The sequence below is a fragment of the Heteronotia binoei genome, chromosome 10 (assembly GCF_032191835.1).
Source record: "Heteronotia binoei isolate CCM8104 ecotype False Entrance Well chromosome 10, APGP_CSIRO_Hbin_v1, whole genome shotgun sequence".
In the NCBI taxonomy this organism is placed as follows: domain Eukaryota; kingdom Metazoa; phylum Chordata; class Lepidosauria; order Squamata; family Gekkonidae; genus Heteronotia; species Heteronotia binoei.
The window spans coordinates 10512633-10530642 of NC_083232.1; the positions used below are offsets into that span (position 1 = coordinate 10512633).

Sequence of the window (18010 nt, forward strand, 5' to 3'; positions counted from 1 at the left end):
ACACCCCGTGAGCAGTGTCCCCTCTAAGCTGAGTTAGTGTGAGCTCGCTCACAGCTTTTTAGCTTCCAGCTCGCACAATTTTTTTTTTTTTGTCTTGGCTCGGGAAAAAATGGCCCCAGAGCGAACTAATTGATGCAGCAGCTCACGCCTTGATTGTCAGTAGCTCACAAAGCCGGATATTTACTCACAAGAAGCCACACCTTAGAGCAGGGGTCCTCAAACTACGGCCTGCTGAGGATGTTTATGCGGCCCGCTGGGTTATGGCAAAATCAGACCGGAAGTGACGTTCGACCTAAACTCGCGTTAGCAATGCACACTTACGGCACTGGGCTGAGGCGGCAGAGACAGAGTGTGAGGCGATACCGAGGTGAGGTGAGTTCCCAGGCTGGGGTGTGTGGTGTGGGGAAGGGAGAGAGATGCAGAAGACGGAGAACTGACGGCCCGCAGCCTTGTACAGTACCGGCAGCCACCACAAAAGTCCGGCCCTCCAACAGTCTGAGGGACAGTGAACTGGCCCCCTATTTAAAAAGTTTGAGGACCCCTGCCTTAGAGGGAGCACTGCCCATGAGGCTGGTGGAGCTGAGATAGTCCCGAGAGAACAGTGACTGATCCAAGGTCGCCCAGCTGGATGCCCGTGGAGGAGGAGTGCAGCAAATGAAGGGCTGCTGCTTTTAACTGCTACACAGCTCTCTAAAGTTTCAGGGTGAGATCTCTCCCATCATCTGTCACCTGGTCTACTTAAACCTGAGATGCTGGGGATCGAACCTGGGACCTTCTGCATGCCGAGCTGCAAGAATACAAGTTATTTACATTTCAGCCAACTGTTGCTGTTGACATAAAAAAGGGAATGATGTATTGTAGCTTAAACCCAATTAGGTCCTGGCTCTTCTACAGGGGGGGAAAATGTAAACACTGTATTGGTCCAAACTGTATTGGACCAAACACTGTATTGGTCTCTTAGCACCTTGTGTGTGAAACGCCTTTGATCTCATATGCAAGGTGAATTGCCCGTCTTCCTGTCTCAAAGAGTTGGGAGTGAGCAGTGAAGTGGCCAAGTTTGCGGATGACACTAAATTGTTCAGGGTGGTGAGAACCAGAGAGGATTGTGAGGCACTCCAAAGGGATCTGTTGAGGCTGGGTGAGTGGGCGTCAACGTGGCAGATGAGATTCAATGTGGCCAAGTGCAAAGCAATGCACATTGGGGCCAAGAATCCCAGCTGCAAATACAAGTTGATGGGGTGTGAACTGACAGAGACTGACCAAGAGAGAGATCTTGGGGTCATGGTAGATAACTCACTGAAAATGTCAAGACAGTGTGCGTTTGCAATAAAAAAGGCCAACGCCGTGCTGGGAATTATTAGGAAGGGAATTGAAAACAAATCAGCCAGTATCATAATGCCCCTGTATAAATCGATGGTGCGGTCTCATTTGGAGTACTGTGTGCAGTTCTGGTCGCCGCACCTCAAAAAGGATATTATAGCATTGGAGAAAGTCCAGAAAAGGGCAACTAGAATGATTAAAGGGCTGGAACACTTTCCCTATGAAGAAAGGTTGAAACGCTTGGGACTCTTTAGCTTGGAGAAACGTCGACTGCGGGGTGACATGATAGAGGTTTACAAGATAATGCATGGGATGGAGAAAGTAGAGAAAGAAGTCCTTTTCTCCCTTTCTCACAATACAAGAACTCGTGCGCATTCGATGAAACTGCTGAGCAGACAGGTTAAAACAGATAAAAGGAAGTACTTCTTCACCCAAAGGGTGATTAACGTGTGAAATTCACTGCCACAGGAGGTGGTGGCGGCCACAAGCATAGCCACCTTCAAGAGGGGTTTAGATAAAAATATGGAGCAGAGGTCCATCAGTGGCTATTAGCCACAGTGTGTGTGTGTGTGTGTATATATATAAAACAATTTTTGCCACTGTGTGACACAGAGTGTTGGACTGGATGGGCCATTGGCCTGATCCAACATGGCTTCTCTTATGTTCTTATGTGACACAGAGTGTTGGACTGGATGGGCCATTGGCCTGATCCAGCATGGCTTCTCTTATGTTTTTATGTGACACAGAGTGTTGGACTGGATGGGCCATTGGCCTGATCTAACATGGCTTCTCTGATGTTCTTATGTGACACATAGTGTTGGACTGGATGGGCCATTGGCCTGATCTAGCATGGCTTCTCTTATGTTCTTATGTTCTCTTGGAACAGCTAACAAAGGGTTGTAAACTAGCCATATAGCAGATAAGACCTACATATGTAGACAGCATGTAGAATGCAAAGTTTATTTCTTTTATCCCAAGTACCTTTTCCTGATGTTCTACCTTTTCCTGATGTTTATTTGTCTAGACCAGGGGTGGCCAACGGTAGCTCTCCAGATGTTTTTTTGCCTCCAACTCCCATCAGCCCCAGCCAGTGTGGCCAATGGCTGTGGCTGATGGGAGCTGTAGGCAAAAAACCTCTGGAGAGCTACCGTTGGCCACCCCTAGTCTAGATAAGTCTTAAGTCTCATCTCCATTTATTGCAACCTCCTCACCTCTGGATTTTAAAATGCATTTCCCAACATGAGCCTACCAACGGAAAGAAACAGAAACCAATGCAAACATAAAGACTTGTCGGTCTCATTTACACCGGGGAGAAAGGAAAATATCTTCCCGTTTCTGCTTGCTCCCAGCAGCTTTTCAGATGCATCTCCATTACGTATTCTTTATATCTGTCTGCTGCCACAGTGGCCCTGATGAGGGTAGAAAAGCAGGGTAGATGTTTTTTGTAAATAGAATAAAATAAAAACGCGAGACCAGGATTTTCTAATGAATTTTACGCAGCTGCGGCACACTGCTATTTGTGGAATTCGGCAATCCCGCCAGTCATATGGAAGGAGGAAATTTAGGGCTGCCAATCCCCAGGTGGGGGCAAGGGAACCCCAGGTTTGGAGGCCCTCCCCCCTGCTTCGGGGTCATCAGAAAGCTGGGGGGGGGGAGGGAAATGTCTTCTGGGTGCTCCATTATTCCCTATGGAGACTGATTCCCATAGGTCAGGGGTGGCTAACGGTAGCTCTCCAGATGTTTTTTGCCTACAACTCTCATCAGCCCCAGCCAGCACGGCTAATGGCTTGGGCTGCTGGGAGTTGTAGGCAAAAAATATCTGGAAAGCTACCGTTGGCATTTGGATTTATATCCCGCCCTCCACTCCGAAGAGTCTCAGAGTGGCTCACAATCTCCTTTCCCTTCCTCCCCCACAACAGACACCCTGTGAGGTAGATGAAGATATTGGATTTATATCCCGCCCTCCACTCCAAAGAGTCTCAGAGGGGCTCACAATCTCCTCCTCCCCCACAACAGACACCCTGTGAGGTAGATGAAGATATTGGATTTATATCCCGCCCTCCACTCCAAAGAGTCTCAGAGGGGCTCACAATCGCCTTTCCCTTCCTCCCCCACAACAGACACCCTGTGAGGTAGATGAAGATATTGGATTTATTTCCCGCCCTCCACTCCAAAGAGTCTCAGAGGGGCTCACAATCGCCTTTCCCTTCCTCCCCCACAACAGACACCCTGTGAGGTAGATGAAGATATTGGATTTATATCCCGCCCTCCACTCAGAAGAGTCTCAGAGCGGCTCACAATCTCCTTTACCTTCCTCCCCCACAACAGATCCCCTGTGAGGTAGATGAAGATATTGCATTTATATCCTGCCCTCCACTCCAAAGAGTCTCAGTGGGCTCACAATCTCCTTTACCTTCCTCCCCCACAACAGACACCCTGTGAGGTAGATGAAGATATTGGATTTATATCCCGCCCTCCACTCTGAAGAGTCTCAGAGTGGCTCACAATCGCCTTTACCTTCCTCCTCCACAACAAACACCCTGTGAGGTAGAAGAAGAAGCTGGATTTATATCCCGCCCTCCACTCCAAAGAGTCTCAGAGCGGCTCACAATCTCCTTTACCTTCCTCCCCCACAACAGACACCCTGTGAGATAGATGAAGATATTCTGATTTATATCCCGCCCTCCACTCCGAATTGTCTCAGAGCGGCTCACAATCTCCTTTATCTCCCTATCCCACAACAAACACCCTGTGAGGTGGAAGAGAGCTGCAGACCCCAGTTCCAGATATCCCTCCTTCGCCTGTTCAGTTTTGCCTTCCCTGAGTGACAGCTCCCGACTGGAGCCCACCCACCGCTCCTCCGCATCTTCTTGGAAGGGCTGCTTTGGTGAACTTGGCTGCTTCCGGAGCCCATGTGGTTGGGCCCGGGTGGGCGTTTGGGATGGGAGGGGGGGAGGGAGAGTTTCCAAAGTTCGGCTTGCCTCATGCCAACCTGCCAGAGAACAAAGACGCACTCTGGAAAGTATGAGAAGCCAGCGTCTATAATCATAGATCATAGGTGAGGAAGCAAAATAGAAAAAAAGTTACCATGGCATCATGTAAGAATCTTTCCGGCGGCTCAGGAGGAGGCGACGGATAATCTTATGCAACTCCTTTTATTAAAAGCGAGCAGGTTTCTCCCAATTCCATCACATTGGGGGTGGGGGGAGAGCGGAATGGTTCAAGGTAGGGCTGCAGCAGTGAGTTTGGGGAGGGGGTATTTATATGTGCACCTGGAAGTCATGGTGACTCTGATGACTGATCCCTACTGGTGGCCTAAGTATGTGGCTCTTTCACACATATTGTGTGGCTCTCAAAGCCCCCACAGCCCCATTGGCTGGCTTGCAGAAGGCATTTCAATCACTTTAAACCACTTCTCGTTTGAGAGCCAGTTTGGTGTTGCAGTTTAGTGCACAGACTCTTCTCTGGGAGAACCGGGTTTGATTCCCCCACTCCTCCACTTGCAGCCGCTGGGATGGCCTTGGGTCAGCCAGAGCTCTGGCAGAGGTTGTCCTTGAAAGGGCAGCTGCTGGGAGAGCCCTCTCAGCCCCACCCACCTCACAGGGTGTCTGTTGTGGGGGAGGAAGGGAAAGGAGATTGTAAGCCACTCTGAGTCTCTGATTCAGAGAGGAGGGCGGGGTATAAATCTGCAGTCTTCTTCTTCTTCTCCAACCCAAGTCAGCTGGTGGCTTGGAGAATGCATTTAAAGTTAAAGTTGCTTTCTTTCCACCTTTCCCTCCCCAATCTATTTGCCCTTCCTTCCTTCCTTCCTTCCTTCCTTCCTTCCTTCCTTCCTTCCTTCCTTCCTTCCTTCCTTCCTTCCTTCCTTCCTTCCTTCCTTCCTTCCTCCCTTCCGAGCCAGTTTGATGCAACGGTTAAGTGTGCGGATTCTTATCTGGGAGAACCGGGTTTGATTCCCCACTCCTCCACTTGCACCTGCTAGCATGGCCCTGGGTCAGCCATAGCTCTGGCAGAGGTTGTCCTTGAAAGGGCAGCTGCTGGGAGAGCCCTCTCAGCCCCACCCAACTCACAGGGTGTCTGTTGTGGGGGAGGAAGGGAAAGGAGATTGTAAGCCACTCTGAGTCTCTGATTCAGAGAAGAGGGCGGGGTATAAATCTGCAGTCTTCTTCTTCTTCTCCAACCCAAGTCAGCTGGTGGCTTGGAGAATGCATTTAAAGTTAAAGTTGCTTTCTTTCCACCTTTCCCTCCCCAATCTATTTGCCCTTCCTTCCTTCCTTCCTTCCTCCCTTCCTTCCCTCCCTCTCCTTCCCTCCTTCTCCTTCCTTCCTTCCTTCCTTCCTTGCTTCCTTCCTTCCTTCGATGTTTATTCTGTGTGGCTCCTACATTAAACAAGTTTGGCCATCCCAGCCTACTGAGAGAACTCAGGGAGGTAGCTGAATAAAGCCTGCCCCTGCCTCCCGACTGCTGGTATTCCAAGGAGGTCTCCCATCCAAGTACTTGCCAGGATCTGACGAAACTGGGCTGGCCTGGGCTGCCCAGGTCAGGGACTGAAAATGTTTCTAACTATTATCGTAAGCTGCCTTGAAAGGCGAGCTATAAGTGTTTTAATAAATATTTTTTTATTAACATTCAGTGCTGGAGTTTCCGAAATTCTCCTAGCTCAACTGGAATGAAGAGTGACACGCAACACAGAGACAAATTCCAGAATAGTGATGTTATAGAATCATAGAGTTGGAAGGGACCTCTAGGGTCATCTAGGAGGTAATCTCTTTTATTATTATTATTATTATTATTATTATTATTATTATTATTATTATTATTATTATTAGTTTATTTATATTCCGCCCATTCCCCCATGGGAGCTCAGGGCAAAGCGTGACATAATAAAAGCACATTAAAGTCATATATTAATAAAAGCAATTACAATTATTCCATAAACAAATAGCTCGGCAGAACAATTTTGATGAGATGGTGCCGCTGGACAGTGCAGTAGGATATACAATAGGGGGAGGCCGACTGATCTAATGGGCGGATGGCCACCGCCTCACCCGAAAACCTGGCGGAACAGCTCCATTTTACAGGCCCTACAAAAGGCCAGTAAGCCAGGTAGGGCCCGGATAAATAATAAAATTTATTTATTATTATTATTATCGCCGTAGGGAGCTGATCCCACCAGGTTGGGGCCAGGACCAAAATGGACCTGGCCCTGGTAGAGGCAAAACCGGCATCTTTTGGGCTGGAGACAGTCAGCCTATCCTGGGAGGCTGAACGAAGCGACCTCCGGGGCATATACGGGAAGAGACGGTCTCAGGTCACGTAAGGCTTTGAAAGTCAGAACTAATGATTCTCTGGTGTGAACTTATTTCTCCCTTTTCCCCTGTATTTTATATTACAAAATTGCCTTTATTGGAATTGTCAAAACCAACAAACAACCAAAAAGATTTATAATAGAAAATTTTAAAATGTTGACGATGTTTAGCTTAGAGATGATAATATGGGACAATTTATGTAAAGGAAGTATTGTAGACATAAGCTTGTATTCTTTGAAAGTATCTTTATGCACAATCAGGTTAAAATGTAAACCTTTTTCGCGCACAGCTCGCCTCGGAGTCACGTCCCTCTTCACTGCGCAGCGTCTGCTCGGATTTCCCACCATCTCCGCCGGAGCAGCAGGAAGAGCCGCGGCTTCTGCCTCGCATACAGAAACTGCGTTTTAGCGATTTCCGTTTGCGACGCAGAAGCAGCGACTCTTCCTGCTGCTCCGGCGCAGATGGTGGGAAATCCGAGCAGACGCTGCGCAGTGAAGAGGGACGTAACTCCGAGGTGAGCTGTGTGCGAAATCAGTTGTATTGTGCTCTCTATTCCCCCTATCCCCTACCCCTACTATTTCTGAAATTAATAAAACTTTTTAAAATTTAAAAAAAAAATTATTGCAATCGCACACTGTCTAGATGTTAAATAATGTGGGCGAGAGAATAGCTCCCTGGAGCACTGCACATATAAGTGGGTGCCGCATGGAGGTTTGCTCAGCCAGCCTCATCCTTTGTCCCCGCCCCCGGAGAAAGGAGGAAAACCAGGAATCTGCTCATTCCTATGCGCAATGTCCCACCGACACTTCCCAAATCCAGCGGCAAGGAGTTCCGTGACTCCACGTTTTGCGAGGCATCCGTTTCCATACCGACTGTGAGGCGGATCTCCTCCTGCTGATTGGCCAAGCCGTCGTAGTAATACAGGTCAAAGCGCCGCTCTGTTTTCCAGTCCCCGAGTAAATCCTTCCGCGTGCTGAAAAGGATGCTGAAGTGACTCTCACTGCACACCAGCCAAATGGGAAATTTGGGGGTCTTCAAATAACAGCCGACCTGGGCAAGAAAGAAAAACGTTTGGTTTTTTTAAGAGGGACAAAAACCATCTGCTTTCTTAATTGTGCTAACAACTTGAAAATGTCAAGACAGTGTGCAATTGCAATAAAAAAGGCCAACGCCATGCTGGGAATTATTACGAAGGGAATTGAAAACAAACCAGCCAGTATCATAATGCCCCTGTATAAATCGATGGTGCGGTCTCATTTGGAATACTGTGTGCAATTCTGGTCACCGCACCTCAAAAAGGATATTATAGCATTGGAAAAAGTGCAGAAAAGGGCAACTAGAATGATTAAAGGGTTGGAACACTTTCCCTATGAAGAAAGGTTGAAATGCTTGGGGGTTTTTAGCTTGGAGAAATGTCGACTGTGGGGTGACATGAGAGAGGTTAACAAGATTCTGCATGGGATGGAGAAAGTAGAGAAAGAAGTCCTTTTCTCCCTTTCTCACGATACAAGAACTCGTGGGCATTCAATAAAATCGCTGAGCAGTAGGGTTAGAACAGATAAAAGGAACTACTTCTTCACCGAAAGGGTGATTAATATGTGGAATTCACTGCTACAAGCATAGCCAGTTTTAAGAGGGGGTTGGATCACAAACCGGAATCAGAAGTCAATGTCCAAAAGCCAAAAGGTCAGGGTGCCAAGGAAATTGAGCAGGTCAGGATCAGGGATCAGGAAGGAGCGTGGATGCAAGCCAGAGAATAGACTTGTTGCTTCCACAAGGTTACCAGGTCCTGGGTGGGAGCTATATGGGAGTCTCAATCAGCCTGCTCCCTGGGTGGCAGTGACTCTGCTAGAACTCAGGGCACTCTGCTAGAACTCCGGGCTCATCGGCGTGCCTCATATCTTCGCGCTGAAAGTTCTTTCCGGAGCCTGCTTCGAACTCTTGAGATGGGAGGAGGAGAGCTTGGAGGAGATTGATCTTCAACAGCTGACACTGGTGCTTGGAGAGTGATTGATGGGCCAGCTGTTGTTTGTTCAGCTGAGGAACTGGCTGGCAACTCTTCCAGGTCTGTTAACCCTTCCAGCTCCTCCTCGCCAGGGCTCATGACACATGGGCAAATTAAAGTCCTAGTGCTCCAGACGATGCCTTGTGCGAAAATTCTTGCAGTCCTCTTTGGATTATTTCAGCAGATTCCAAGAAGCGTATTGGAATGCTTCACAAATTTAAATCAAGGATCTTTTTAGCGGTGGGTTTAACCAAAGCCTCAATGAATTCTTGGTTGAGGCTCAGCAAGCCAGTGAGATGGATTAGGCTGAGTGTGTGTGTTTGTGTCCTTTGTAACGTTTATATCTCCCTGAAAGGAAAGGTCCCCTGTGAGAGCAACAGTCGTTTCCGACTCTGGGGTGACGTTGCTTTCACAACATTTTCATGGCAGACTTTTACGGGGTGGTTTGCCCCGTGGCGCAGAGTGGTAAAGCTGCAGTATTGCAGTCGGAACCCTCTGCTCACGACCTGAGTTCAATTCCAGCGGACGCTGGTTCAGGTAGCTGGTTCAAGGTTGACTCAGCCTTCCATCCTTCCGAGGTCGATCAAATGAGTCCCCAGCTTGCTGGGGGGAAAGTGTAATGACCGGGGAAGGCAATGGCAAACCACCCCGTCAAAAGGTCTGCCGTGAAAACGTCGTGAAAAAAACATCACCCCAGAGTCAGAAACGACTGGTACTTGCACAGGGGACCTTTCCTTTTTCCTTGCCATTGCCTTCCCCAGTCATCTACGCTTTCCCCTCAGCAAGCTGGGTCCTCATTTAACCGACCTTGGAAGAATGGAAGGCTGAGTCAACCTCGAGCCGGCTACGTGAAAACCCAGCTTCCGCCGGGGATCGAACTCAGTTCGTGAGCAGAGCTTAGGACTGCAGTGCTGCAGCTTTAACACTCTGCGCCACGGGGCTCTTCCATATCTCCCTGACCTGGCATTAAATTTTATGACACACGCGGCCCAGCCTCACAAGGTGAAGATCCGGCCCTCACAGCAAATGAGTTTGACACCCCTGCCATAGGGTTTCCAGCTCTGGATTGGGAAATACTTGGGAGGGTTTTTTGGACCTTGCGGGGGGGGGTGGACCTTGGAGAGGACAGGGTTTGGGGAAGGGAGGGACTTCAGTAGGGTCCAATGCCACAAAGTCCGCCTTCCAAAGTGGCCATTTTCTCCATGGGAACTTATCTTGGCCATCTGGAGGTCAATTCTAATCGCGGGAGATCTCCAGGTGACAACTGGAGGTTGGCAACCCTAGTGCAGTCTCCTTTCCTGTCCATGCCAGAAACATTATAGGAATAAAAATGCCCCTCCCCCGTGGTTAGGGTTGCCAAGTCCTATTCAAGAAACATCTGGGGACTTTGGGGACGGAGCCAGGAGACATTGGGGGGCGGAGCCAGGAGCAAGGGTGTGACAAGCATCATTGAACTCCAAAGTTCTGGCTATCGCATCTAAAGGGACCGCACACCTTTTTGAATGCCTTCCTTCCATAGGAAATAATGAAGGCGAGGTGCACCTTCTTTGGGGGCTCATAGAATTGGACCCCCTGGTCCAATCCTTTTGAAACTTGGAGAATATTTTGGGGAGAGGCACTGGATGCTATACTGAAAATTTGGCGTTTCTACCTCAAACGACAGCTCCCCCAGAGCCCCAGATACCCACGGATCAATTCTCCATTATTTCCTGTGGGAATAAGTCTCCATAGGGAACAATAGAGTTCCCAGCAGACATTTCCCTTCCCTCCCCCCCGCTTTCTGATAACCCTGAACGGGGGAAAGGGCTTCCAAACCAGGGGATCCCCTGCCCTCACCTGGGGATTGGCAACCCTACCCTTGGTCCTTGCATTTTAGTGATTAGATAACGACCCTCTTCTGCCTCTATTTACTATTTTTAAAGTCCATTGTTCCACACAATGGTCGGGTTTGTTGACTTGACAAAATTCTTGAGCTGAGAACAGAGACCGAAAGTTATAAATATGCCAACGTCCACGACGACAACAAATCCAAAACCGAGTGGAGTCCAACGGGAATGATGACAGTACCAAAAGGTTAGCGTATATTTATATTTATTTACGTATTTGGTTCATTTCCCAAACGGGCTCAGGGCGGCTCACATACAGATAAAATCAAACAGATGCAGCAGAATAAAACCAAGAAATCAATTAAAAAATCAATAAATACAGTTAAAACAATGACTTAGCCCAATGCAGTGTGACATAGGCGGCGGGCTCATAATACAGGTTAGGCTAGAGTTAGCGGCCCAGATACCAAAGTTCCAGCCGCTGTGGGGGAGGATAGCCGATGGTATAGGCAATAGGGCAGGGGGCGTCCGCCCACCTCAGCCGAACGCCTGGCGGCTCCGTCTTACAGGTCCTCTGGAAAGGTAGAAGAAGATATTGGATTTATATCCCGCCCTCCACTCCGAAGAGTCTCAGAGCGGTTCACAATCTCCTTTCCCTTCCTCCCCCACAGCAGACACCCTGTGAGGTAAATGAAGATATTGGATTTATATCCCGCCCTCCACTCCGAAGAGTCTCAGAGTGGCTCACAATCTCCTTTACCTTCCCCACCCCCCACAACAGACATCCTGTGAGGTAGATGAAGATACTGGATTTATATCCCGCCCTCCACTCCGAAGAGTCTCAGAGCGACTCACAATCTCCTTTACCCCCCCCCCCCACAACAGACACCCTGTGAGGTAGATGAAGATATTGGATTTATATCCCGCCCTCCACTCCGAAGAGTCTCAGAGCGACTCACAATCTCCTTTACCTCCCCCCCCCACCACAACAGACACCCTGTGAGGTAGATGAAGATATTGGATTTATATCCCGCCCTCCACTCCGAAGAGTGTCAGAGTGGCTCACAATCTCCTTTACCTTCCCCACCCCCCACAACAGACACCCTGTGAGGTAGATGAAGATATTGGATTTATATCCCGCCCTCCACTCCGAAGAGTCTCAGAGCGACTCACAATCTCCTTTACCTCCCCCCCCCCCACAACAGACACCCTGTGAGGTAGATGAAGATATTGGATTTATATCCCGCCCTCCACTCCGAAGAGTCTCAGAGTGGCTCACAATCTCCTTTACCTTCCCCACCCCCCACAACAGACACCCTGTGAGGTAGATGAAGATATTGGATTTATATCCCGCCCTCCACTCCGAAGAGTCTCAGAGCAGCTCACAATCTCCTTTACCTCCCCCCCCCCCACACAACAGACACCATGTGAGGTAGATGAAGATATTGGATTTATATCCCGCCCTCCACTCCGAAGAGTCTCAGAGCGACTCACAATCTCCTTTACCTCCCCCCCCCCACAACAGACACCCTGTGAGGTAGATGAAGATATTGGATTTATATCCCGCCCTCCACTCCGAAGAGTCTCAGAGTGGCTCACAATCTCCTTTACCTTCCCCACCCCCCACAACAGACACCCTGTGAGGTAGATGAAGATATTGGATTTATATCCCGCCCTCCACTCCGAAGAGTCTCAGAGCAGCTCACAATCTCCTTTCCCTTCCTCCCCCCACAACAGACACCCTGTGAAGTGGGTGGGGCTGAGAGGGCTCTCACAGCAGCTGCTTTTTCAAGGACAACCTCTGCCACAGCTATGGCTGACCCAAGGCCATTCCAGCAGGTGCAAGTGGGGAATCCAACCCGGTTCTCCCAGATAAGAGTCCGCACACTTAACCGGTAGGGTAACAGATCTGGTAGGGTCCATATCTCCACCGGGAGCTGATTCCACCAGGATGGGGCCAGTGCTGAAAAAGCCCTGGCCTGATCGAGACAAGACGTTCCTTGGGCCAGGGATAACCAGAAGATGTTGATGGGCAGATCGTAGCTGCCTTCGGGGCTCATGCAGGGAGAGGCGGTCCCTCAGGTATGCCGGTCCCACGCCACGTAAGGCTTTGAATGTCAATACTAGAACCCTGAAGTGGATCCGGTACTCAACTGGTAACCAGAGCGACGTATGCATCATTGGTCGATGGCTTGCCCGTACGGGCATTCCAGCCAGAAGCCTTGCACTCGTTGGAGTTTCCGGATCAGTCTCAGGGGCAAGCCTGCGTAGAGCGAGTTACAGTAGTCCAACTTGGAAGTGACCGTTGCACGGATCACTGTAGCTGGGTCACCAGCTGTTTGGCCTGCCGAAGATGATGAAAGGCAGATCGTGCGACTGCTGTGACCTGGGTCTCCACGGAAAGGAGGCCTCCAGTATCACCCCGGACTCTTCACCTGCTGAGCTGGCACCAAAGGGGCACCATCTAGGGCGGGAAGTCGAATGCCCGATCCTAATCCCTTCCGACCCAGGTACAGGACCTCCGTCTTAGTTGGAAAGAGCTTCGGTCGGCTTAACTGCAGCCACAGCTTCTAAGGCCCCGGTCAGGTGGTCTGGGGAGGTGTCCGGCTGGCCATCCATCAGCAGAGAGAGCTGGGTGTCATCTGCATCTTGGTGACAACCCAACCCTAAACCTCGGACAATCTGGGCAAGGGGGCGCATAGAGATGTTAAACATCATTTGGTGAGAGAACAGCTAACCTGCGGCATACCACATTCAAGTGGGTGTCGCAGAGAGGTCTGCTCACCAATTGCCACCCTTTGTCCCCGAACACGGAGCATATATATAAAGGAAAAGTCAGTTTCCTGTGCAAGCATGAGAGTTTCCGACTCAGGGGTGACGTCGTGTCACAACGTTTTCACAGCAGACTTTTTACAGGGTGGTTTGCCGTTGCCTTCCCCAGTCATCTGCGCTTTCCCCCCAGCAAGCTGGATACTCATTTGACCGACCTCGGAAGGATGGAAGGCTGAGTCAACCTTGAGTTGGCTACCTGAACCCAGCTTCCACTGGGATCAAACTCAGATGGTGAGCAGAGAGCTTGGACTGCTGTACTGCAGCTTTACCACTCTGCGCCACGGAGCTCTTGGTTAGCATATACACAGGGTAGCATTTTGGAGATCATCCCCACCCCTCAAACGCAAATAAAAATGATGAAAACCAAATGTGAAATACGTATCAAAAGCACCTTAAGGATAATAAAAACGTAAGGGGTCACTCAGGGAATGCCAGGTGAAATGAAGTCTTCAGATGCCAGTGGAAGTCAACAATGGAAGGGGTCTGATGAATATTCCCAGGGAAGGAACCCTAATTTGGTGCCATGACCAAGAAGGATATCTTTTGGGGTTGTTTCGGTGCCACGACCGAGAAGGCCCCTCTCCTGGATTCTTCCGGTGCCATGATGTGAAGAAGAGGAAGAGGAGAGTTGGATTTATACCCTGCCCTTCCACATGTGTCTCAGAGCAGTTTATAATCTCCTTCCCTTCCTCTCCCCACAACAGACACCCTGTGAGGTAGATGAAGATATTGGATTTATATCCCGCCCTCCACTCTGAAGAGTCTCAGAGCAGCTCACAATCTCCTTTCCCTTCCTCCCCCACAACAGACACCCTGTGAGGTAGATGAAGATATTGGATTTATATCCCGCCCTCCACTCCGAAGAGTCTCAGAGCAGCTCACAATCTCCTTTACCTTCCTCCCTTCCCCACAACAGACACCCTGTGAGGTAGATGAAGATATTGGATTTATATCCCGCCCTCCACTCCGAAGAGTCTCAGAGCGGCTCAGAATCTACTTTCCCTTCCTCCCCACCCCCACCCCCCCACAACAGACACCCTGTGAGGTAGATGAAGATATTGGATTTATATCCCGCCCTCCACTCCGATGAGTCTCAGAGCGGCTCACAATCTCCTTTCTCTTCCTCCCCCACAACAGACACCCTGTGAGGTAGATGAAGATATTGGATTTATATCCCACCCTCCACTCCGATGAGTCTCAGAGCGGCTCACAATCTCCTCTACCTCCCCCCCCCCCACAACAGACACCCTGTGAGGTATATGAAGATATTGGATTTATATCCCGCCCTCCACTCCAAAGAGTCTCAGAGCAGTTTATAATCTCCTTCCCTTCCTCTCCCCACAACAGACACACTGTGAGGTAGATGGGGCTGAGAGAACTCTAAGAGAATTGTGACTGCCCAAGGTCACCCAGCTGGCTTCACGTGGCGGGAGTGGGGAATCAAACCTGGCTCTCCAGATCAGAGCCTGCTGCTCTTGAGCACTACACCAAACTAGCTTTCTAGAAGGCCCTCTCTCGGTTTGCCACCCATCTATTCCCAGAGCAGGGGGAGAGTCCAGAGAGAAGCTGATGAGTTCCGTAAATTGATCCAACACCGTAAGACTGGTGCTCAACATGGATGGAGTTTGGTGACTTTGGAAGAGTGATAAGACAGCATGCCATTTGTCAGCCGGCATGATGTAGCGCAAGGGTGGCCAAACTGTGACTCGTACTTCACACATATTGTGTGGCTCTTGAAGCCCCCAAAGCCCTGTCAGCCAGCGTGGAGAAGGCATTTGTCTCTTTAAAATCACTTGTCGAAGCCAAGTCAGTTGATGGCTCGGAGAATGCATTTGAAGTTAAAGTTGCTTTCTTTCTACCTCTCCCTTCCCATCTATTTTCCTCCCTTCCTTGTTCTGTGGCTCTCAGACATCTGACATTCATGCCTTGTGGCTCTCAAGCATCTAACATTTATTCTACATGGCCACACCCCTGATGTAGTGGTTAAAGTGCGGGACTGGGATCGGGGAGACTCAGGTTCGAATCTTCGCTCTGCTGTGGAAGCCCGCTGGGTAAACCTTGGGCCAGTTGCAGTCTCAGCCTCAACCACCTCACAGGGTTGTTGTGAGGATAAAATGGGGGAGAGGAGATAAGGGGGTTGGGTCCCCATTGAGGAGAAGGACAGGGTATAAAGTAAATAAAGTAACGGAAGAAATTAAAGCAAAAAGCCTGTTTAAAAACAGTAGTAGAAACCAGGCAATTTTAAGGGCTTTTTTTTGTAGCAAGAACTGCTTTGCATATTAGGCCACACACCCCTGATGTAGCCAATCCTCCTGGCGCTTACAGGGCTTTTTTTGTAGCAGGAACTCCTTTGCATATGAGGCCACGCCCCCGGAGGTAGCCAATCCTCCAAGAGCTTACAGAACTCTTCTTACAGGGCCTACTATAAGCTCCATGAGGATTGGCTACATTAGGGGAGCAGGGCCTAATATGCAAAGGAGTTTCTGCTACAAGAAAATGCCCCGTCTTTAAGAAATATCTTCTGACAAAATCCACAGCAGTCCACTGCTGGGAAAGATGGCTGAGGCAGCAGAGCTGAAACCTTTCGTGCTTCTGATTTCCTCTTCAAAATCCGTTTTGTGCGAGGGGTGGGTTTTCATTTGCTGGAAATGTCAAACCCCCTGTCCGCCACAGCAGCCTCATTCCCTGCTCCCTGGGGTAGCTTTATGTCCATTTGACTTCACCGGGTCCATCCGTGGCCAGTAAATTTAATCCCTTGCAGCGATATTTTCGGGCATCCTCCCAACCCTAGGGAGCGTGGAAAGTTTCTTTACATCCATTTTGTCCCTCGTTTTGGGGCCCGAGAGGCTTCCAGCTTCCCTCAGCTGCTCAAAAGGTGGCGGGGAGCCACGAGACACCTTGTCTGATCTTGCGCTTAATGAGAAAGTGTGAACCCAAGCCATGCCGTTAACATGATTTGCTAGGTAAAAGGAAAAGTCTGGGGAGGGGGGGAGGAACCCAAGAGGTCAAAAGGAATGGCTCACTGGCAGATCTGGCCGGTACTGAGATCTTAATTGAAATAACAGCATACTTTTCCTGCATCAACAAAGCACCTGAGATTATTATCACAGTCTTGAAAATAATAACGATAATAATAATAGTGCTTCAGATGTCTCCTGTTGGACTTGGGTAACTGCGTGGGGGCTTTAATGATGGTTGCCAGGGCTTTTTCTTTTGTAGCAGGAACTCCTTTGCATATTAGGCCACACACCCCCTGATGTAGCCAATCCTCCAAGAGCTTACAGTAGGCCCTGTACGAAGAGCCCTGAAAGCTCTCAGAGGATTGGTTACACCAGGGTGTGTGTGGCCTAACATGCAAAGGAGTTCCTGCTACAAAAAAAAGCACTGATGGTTGCCAAACTCCAGGTGATAGCTGGAGATCTCCTGGGATTACAACTGATTTTCAGGAGACAGAGCTCGGTTCTCCTGGAGGAAGATGGCTGCTTTGGAAGGTGGGCTCTGGGGCGTTATACCCCATTGAAGGAGCCCTCTTCCCAAAGACCCACCCTCCACTCCCAAATCTCTAGGTATCTCCTAAGCTGGAGGCGGGCAGCCCCAGCTTTAATGCTTGCAAAGTCACACACATTTTGCCAGTTAAAGCTGGCCTGCAATGAAACAAGGGACCCCGCCCCTCCCCAACCACACATGTTGGGCCAGTCTCAATTGGTAAGACTCCATGGCGATGAAAGTCCTAATCCTCCTTCATCAAGCCACATGGCATGGCCGCAGTCTGGATCAGGAGACCACAAAACATTGATGAGACTTTTTAAAAAATGCTGTGGATATTACAGCAAAGAAGAAGAGGAGGGGGAGTAAGAAAAAGAGGAGGAGGAAGACGGGGAGGAGGAAGGGGGAGGAAGAAGAGGGGGGGAGGAGTAAGAAAAAGAGGAGGAGGAGTAAGAAAAAGAGGAGGAGGAAGAGGGGGGAGGAGGAGGAAGGAGGAGGATGAGGGGGGAGGAGGAGGAATAGGAAGAGGGGGAGGAAGACGATGGGGAGGAGGAGAAAGAAGAAGAGGAGGAGGAAGAAGAGGGGGAGGGGGAGGAATAGGAAGAGGGGGAGGAAGAAGAAGAAGAAGAGGAGGAGGAAGAAGAGGGGGGAGGAGGAAGGAGGAGGAGGCATAAGAAAAAGAGGAGGAAGAAGAGGGGGGAGAAGGAGGAGGAAAAGGAAGAGGAGGAAGAAGAAGAAAAGAAGAAGAGGGGGGAGGAGGAGGAATAGAGAAGGAGAAGGAGGAAGAAGAAGAGGGGGAGGAGGAGCAGAAGAAAGAAGAAGAGGGGGAGGACGAAGAGGAGAGGAGGAAGAAGAAAAGAAGAAGAGGAGGAAGAAGAGGGGGGAGAGGAAAAAGAGGAGGTGGAGAAGAGGAGGAGGAGGAGATGCTTGCTGGTCTCTTGCTCCTTTCAAACTACCTGATTATTCACCAGCCAGTCTCCAGCAGAGAAACACTACACCATTTAGGGTGGCCATAATGTCTGAAGGCCAGCCAGGGACACCTTTGGGGGGGGGAAGGTAGGGGGTGTGCGTGCACGGAGCGCGTGCGCCGCCAGAAACAGGAAGTGATGTCACTTCCAGTGACGTCATGCCACCGCCGGAAACAGGAAGTGACATCACTTCCTGTGACATCATTTCCCCCAGCGCCACCTGCCGGAAACAGGAAGCGACGTCATGCCACCGCCGGAAACAGG

General features: G+C 49.8%; 1 protein-coding gene across 1 annotated transcript in view; it reads right to left on the reverse strand.

Moving 5' to 3' along the window:
* Positions 1 to 18010, reverse strand: part of LOC132578340 (probable ubiquitin carboxyl-terminal hydrolase MINDY-4) — a 148693-nt gene that overhangs the window by 12423 nt on the left and 118260 nt on the right. The window contains exon 16 of the mRNA XM_060248284.1: positions 7499 to 7679. Within this exon, the coding sequence (XP_060104267.1) occupies positions 7499 to 7679 (181 nt within the window). The remainder of the gene's footprint in view (positions 1 to 7498; positions 7680 to 18010) is intronic.